Raw genomic sequence first — 6000 nt, 5'->3', positions numbered from 1 at the left:
ATGTGGTCACAGGGACAGACTCAGAGTCACTGCTACGCCTCCCCTGGAGCTAAAACATCTTCAGCATGAACGACAAAGCAGTTACTGAGATGAATGCTGGGTTCTGGCCTTCAGTATAAAATTAAAGGATCCCAATTTGCTAATTAATTTATGGTTCTTGCCCAGTTGGTGTCTGGCCAGTCTCAGATGTGGAGGGCACCTAGGAAAGGCATCTATTCCCAAACGTGTTTGGTTCTAAAACATGTGTTGACTCACCAAAGACCTGAGATTCTGTAATTAGAAGTTCATTTTCAGGCCTATTTTGGTGATTCTTGGTTGTCAACTTGACTACATGTGGAACTAATAAAATTCAGATTGCTGGGCATACCCATGAGGGAATTTTTCTTAATTAAATTCTTTAATTTAGATCTGATCTGGATCTTTGAGGTGGGAAGGCCACCTTTAATCTGGGTCACCCCTTCTGCTGGCGTCCTACAGAGAGGACGTGGAAGAAGGAAGTTCTCTCTTCGCCTGCTGGACCTCACTCTCACCTCGCGAGTCCCTCCCTTCGCTGGCCTCGGAGCCTGTGGCTGGATTCCAGTGTGTACGGAAGACCAGCTGAGACATCAGCCTCGTGGACTGAAGAATTAGTGGCTTCTTGGGCTTTCCATTGTTGGACAGCCATTGTTGGACTAACTGGACCCCAGCACGTAAGCCATTCTGATAAATTCCCTTTTTATTCCACATATACATAACATATGGGATAGAATATATGTTTAATGTGTATATGTTTGGTAAGTTCTGTTCCTCTAGAGAACCCTGACTAATACAAGGCCTGCTCCTGGAACCTGGTTCCAGGAAACAGAAGCTTTGACCAAACAGGGCCCTGCATTGCCTTTGGAAGGTCTGTGCAGGTACCTTCCAACAAGGAAGCTGGGAAGTCGTTTTCCTGTGGATCCCCTGCCTGGTACAGGAGGTAGGGAGAGTGGGGCAGGACAAGGATCAAGAGAGGCTTGTGAGGAACAGGGCAGAAGGAAAGGAAGGGCCCTGTAAGAGAGGTACCCTCAGGGTGTCTCCAGTCCAGGACTGAGCTGGAAGCAGGGCCACTATGACCTTGGGAGCACAAGCTCACTATGATCCTGAGCACAGGGCCACTATGACACCGAGAGCACAGGGGTCGCTGTGACCTCTGGAGCACAGGGGCCACTATGACCTTGGGAGCACAGTGCACTGGCTGTGCAGCTGCAGGACTTAGCCTTTCCTTGTGTCCTGGGTGCATCCATTACTCCCCAGTCTGGCCCCACAACAGACCCCTATTCCTGGGTGAACAGCTGGTCCTGGTTTGCCTGGGGCTTTCCCAGTTTGGACAGAGAAAGTCCTGCGGACTGGACTCAACTAAGCTCTGGGCAGGGCAGGAGGGACCAGGACCGTTGCCATGGAACAAGGGAAGAATTACATTTGTCTCTTGGAGATGCTGGGGACAGGGAGCAGCCCCTAGTACTAGGTTCCCACAGAACCCCAGATACCCATGTGATCATGATCAGTAGGAAATAGTGACCAGCGTCATCAACTGTTGTTGTGGACACACAGCCCACTTTCCTCCTCCTCCTCCTCCTCCTCCTCCTCCTCCTCCTCCTCCTTCTCCTTCTTCTTCTCCTTCTTCTTCTTTTGATATTATCAATGCAAAGTAATACAGACCGCACAGCAGTGTGGCCCCTGTTTCACTTTTTTTTTTATTTATTAAAGATTTCTGTCTCCTCCCCGCCACCGCCTCCCATTTCCCTCCCCCTCCCCCAGCCAAGCCCCCCTCCCTCATCAGCCCGAAGAGCAATCAGGGTTCCCTGTCCTGTGGGAAGTCCAAGAACCTCCCACCTCCTTCCAGGTCTAGAAAGGTGAGCATCCACCTACTCCCACAAAGCCAGTACGTGCAGTAGGATCAAAACCCAGTGCCATTGTTCTTGACTTCTCAGCAGTCCTCATTGTCCACCATGTTCAGCGAGTCTGGTTTTATCCCATGCCTTTTTAGACCCAGTCCAGCTGGCCTTGGTGAGTTCCTGAAAGATCATCCCCATTGTCTCAGTATGTGGGTGCACCCCTCGCGGTCCTGAGTTCCTTGCTCGTGTTCTCTCTCCTTCTGCTCCTGATTTGGACCTTGGGATTTCAGTCCGGTGCTCCAATGTGGGTCTCTGTCTCTGTCTCCTTTCATCGCCTGATGAAGGTTAATATCCAGGAGCTAATCAACCCAATTATAAAATGGGGCACTGAGCAGAACAGAGAATTCTCAAAAGAAGAAGTTCAAATGGCCAAAAGACACTTAAGGTCATGCTCAACTTCCTTAGCGATCAGGGAAATGCAAATCAAGACAACTTTAAGATACCATCTTACACCTGTTAGAATGGCTAAAATCAAAAACACCAATGATAGCCTTTGCTGGAGAGGTTGTGGAGTAAAGGGTACACTCATCCATTGCTGGTGGGAATGCAAACTTGTGCAACCACTTTGGAAATCAGTGTGGCGGTTTCTCAGGAAATTCGGGATCAACCTACCCCTGGACCCAGCAATGCCACTCTTGGGAATATACCCAAGAGATGCCCTATCATACAACAAAAGTATATGCTCAACTATGTTCATAGCAGCATTGTTTGTAATAGCCAGAACCTGGAAACAACCTAGATGCCCTTCAATGGAAGAATGGATGAAGAAAGTATGGAATATATACATATTAGAGTACTACTCAGCAGTAAAAAACAATGACTTCTTGAATTTTGCATGCAAATGGGCAGAAATAGAAAACACTATCCTGAGTGAGGTAAGCCAGACCCAAAAAGAGGAACATGGGATGTACTCACTCATAATTGGTTTCTAGCCATAAATAAAGGACATTGAGCCTATAATTCGTGATCCTAGAGAAGTTAAATAAGAAGGTGAACCCATTTTCCTTCTGCCTGTGGCTGAAGACAAGTCATGGTGACGATGACTTAGGTCTTTCTCTTCTGGGTCATTTAGAGCTACCCGTAAGGACATGCATGTGACTCCAGCGGTTCCTTCTTCTTTGATCTGATGTCCCTTTCTACAGGATATTGTGTTTGGTGTTGTGTATCATATCCAAATCTAGTATGAATGCTCTTTGTATATTTTCTCTTCTAGAAATAAAAAAATGGAGATGCTTCAGACAGGTGCAAAAGCTACCTTCTCCACAGGTAAGACTCCTGCTGGGGGTGGGACTCTTTCTTTTCAACAGTCAAGGACCATGGCTCAGCGCATAGACAGGGACAGGCTTCTCTCCAGACACCTACAGCAAGGCAAATGGACCTCCAGATAACTGAACGTCTTAGGCCATTAGCTGTCATGTTTCCCAAGGCAAGGGAAGTTCCCCAAGATAAAACCTTACCATCCTGTAAAAGAGAGACCAGGGATGGGGGAGGAGATGAAGATAAAGGACAGACACACAGAATGGTCAGCGCTAGACTGCCCTGAGCTATCTGCAGGGGCTCACCACTTCAGACCTGGACAGAAAGAAAGTCCTGGAAGAACGGTAGGAACTGGGGTGATGAATCCCTAGGGAAGATGCCCTGGCCTCTGACCACCAGGAGCATGAATCTCTAGGGGAAGATGCCCTGGCCTCTGACCGCCAGGAGCACTTTATCCCACAAACGCGTGTGTGGTGTGTGGTGGATGTGAGTGGTTAAAACAGAGGGTGAATCCTGATTGGTTTGCACTAGTTCCTCTTGGTTTTTTGTCCTCTTCTTCATGAATCATTTCTGACGCCTGAGCTTCCCTCTACCCCCAAAGGAAGAAAGGAAGATGGCTGCACCCCAGGGTCAGGGCCACTGAGGATCCTCTTGGCAGGTGTATCTGGCTGTGGAAAAAGCGCCACAGGGAACAGCATCCTCGGGAGACAAACGTTCGAGTCCAGGCTCAGAGCCCAGTCAGTGACCAGGACCAGCCAGGCAGAGACGGGCACATGGAAGGGAAGGAGACTGTTAGTGGTAGACACGCCCCCCATCTTGGGGTCAAAGGCCCAGAACCAAGACATGGACAAGGACATTGGAGATTGTTACCTGCTGTGTGCCCCAGGACCCCACGTGCTGCTGCTGGTGACCCAGCTGGGATGCTTCACAGCTCAGGACACCCTAGCCGTGAGGAGGGTGAAGGAGATATTTGGGGCAGGAGCCATGAGGCACATGATCGTCCTCTTCACCCACAAGGAAGACCTGGCAAATGAGACTTTGGATGAGTTTGTGACCCACTCTGACAACCACAGCCTGCGCAGCCTGGTCCACGAGTGTGGGAGGAGGTACTGTGCCTTTAATAACAGGGCCTCAGGGGAAGAGCAGCAGGGACAGCTGGCAGAACTCATGGCCCTGGTGAGGGGGCTGGAGCAGGAGTGTGAGGGCTCTTTCCATAGCAACGACCTCTTCCTTCATGCCCTTGTGCTCCTTAGCGATGGCTGCCGTGAGTACCAGGAAGCCTACAGGTGCTACCTGGCCAGGGTGAGGCAGGAGGTGGGGAGGCAGAAGCGGGAGCTGGAGGAGCAGGAGGGCAACTGGGTCCTCAAGCTCCTCCTCCGTGTAGTGGGAGCTGCGGGCTGCGTTCCTGCCGCCCCAGCTCCTGGGCCGCCTGACTAGCTTATGCCCCAAAATAACAACACACAAACTGTATTCTTTTAAACACTGCTTGGCCCACTAGCTCTAGCCCTTGCTGGCTAATTCTCATATCCCGATCAACCCATCTCTAATAATCTGTGTAGCACCAGTCTTACCAGGAAAGATTCAGCATGTCTGACCTGGCAGCTTGCTTCATCTTGTCTGCCTCTGAGAGGAGCTGCCCTGCATCTGCCTGGGAGAGGGGAACATGGCGTCTGAGCTCACTTCCTCTTCCTCCCAGCATTCTGTTCTGTTTACTCCACCCACCTATGTTCTAACCTATGAGGACCAAGCAGTTTCTTTATTTTTTAACCAATGACCTTCCTCCATCACCTCTGAGGCAAAGTGTGGATGGTTTTGCACTCTGAGACTTTTGCTAGTTTTGTATTGGGCATAGCAATCCTCACTGTTATTTTTATGCTCATATATTCTAATGTTTGAATCTTTGTACTTTAGAGAAGTTTCTAAAGTCCTGCAGGATTCCCAGCTTTCAGCATCACCTTCAGAAAACCACGCTCCTGGTCTGCCAGACTTTGCTGCCCTGAGCCTCTTCTGTTTCCCCTTTAGAATTCTGGCTGGAATTAGGCAGAGTTGGGGGAGTCCTGCAGAGCAGGGGCAGGAAGGATTGGAGGAACCAGAGGAGTCAGGAAACACAGCCCATAGAATCATCTGACCGGGATTCATGGGGGCTCACAGAGATCAGGGAGCCTGTAGGGGTCTGACCTACCTCCTCTGCATATATGTTATGGCTATGTAGCTTGGTGTTCTTGTGGGGTTCCTAACAGTGGGAGTAGGGGTTGTCTCTGACTCTTTTGCCTACCCATGGGACCCTTTTCCTCCTACTGGCTTGCCTTGTCCAGTCTTGAAGTGATAGTATGCGCCCTGGTCTTACTGTAGCTTGCTGTGCCACGTTTGGTTGATCCTTGGGAGACCTCTTCTTTTCTGAGGGGAGGTGTGTGGGGTGGATCTGGAGGAGAAGGGAGGTGGTGGGGAAAGACTAGGGGGAGGGGAGGGAGGGGCAACTGTGGTTGGAGTGTATGAGAAAAGAACAAAATAAATAAATACAACTCTATGCCGTACTTTTAGCATACCCCCATATTCCCTACCTTTCTCCTCCCATTAGTTCTTCTGTTCTCCTAGAAAATGTCACTTCTTCCATGTCAGATAGACACACATGATTTTTATTTATCTATATAAAAATTTAGAATCCATAAAAGATATTCAATATGAAACTGACTTAATCTAATTAATATAAATAACTCCAGTTGCATCTATTTCCTGCAAATGACACAATGTCATTGTTTTTCATAGCTAAATAAAATCCTGTTGTGATGTCCACAGGTGTTGTGTGCAGGTCTTGCTTAGGTAACTCTAG

The 6000-nt window shown here is 49.0% G+C and overlaps 1 protein-coding gene across 1 annotated transcript; it reads left to right on the top strand.

Moving 5' to 3' along the window:
* Nucleotides 1-3229: 3229 nt before the first annotated feature.
* Nucleotides 3230-5210, top strand: LOC130886470 (GTPase IMAP family member 3-like). The gene is made up of 3 exons (XM_057788327.1): nt 3230-3281; nt 3772-4553; nt 5193-5210. The coding sequence occupies exons 1-3, from the start codon at nt 3230-3232 to the stop codon at nt 5208-5210; spliced, it is 852 nt and encodes a 283-aa protein (XP_057644310.1).
* The last annotated feature ends 790 nt before the right edge of the window (nt 5211-6000 follow it).

This window comes from Chionomys nivalis, chromosome 1 (assembly GCF_950005125.1).
Source record: "Chionomys nivalis chromosome 1, mChiNiv1.1, whole genome shotgun sequence".
Classification (NCBI taxonomy): Eukaryota; Metazoa; Chordata; class Mammalia; order Rodentia; family Cricetidae; genus Chionomys; species Chionomys nivalis.
This window is presented reverse-complemented; position numbering and strand designations above follow the sequence as displayed.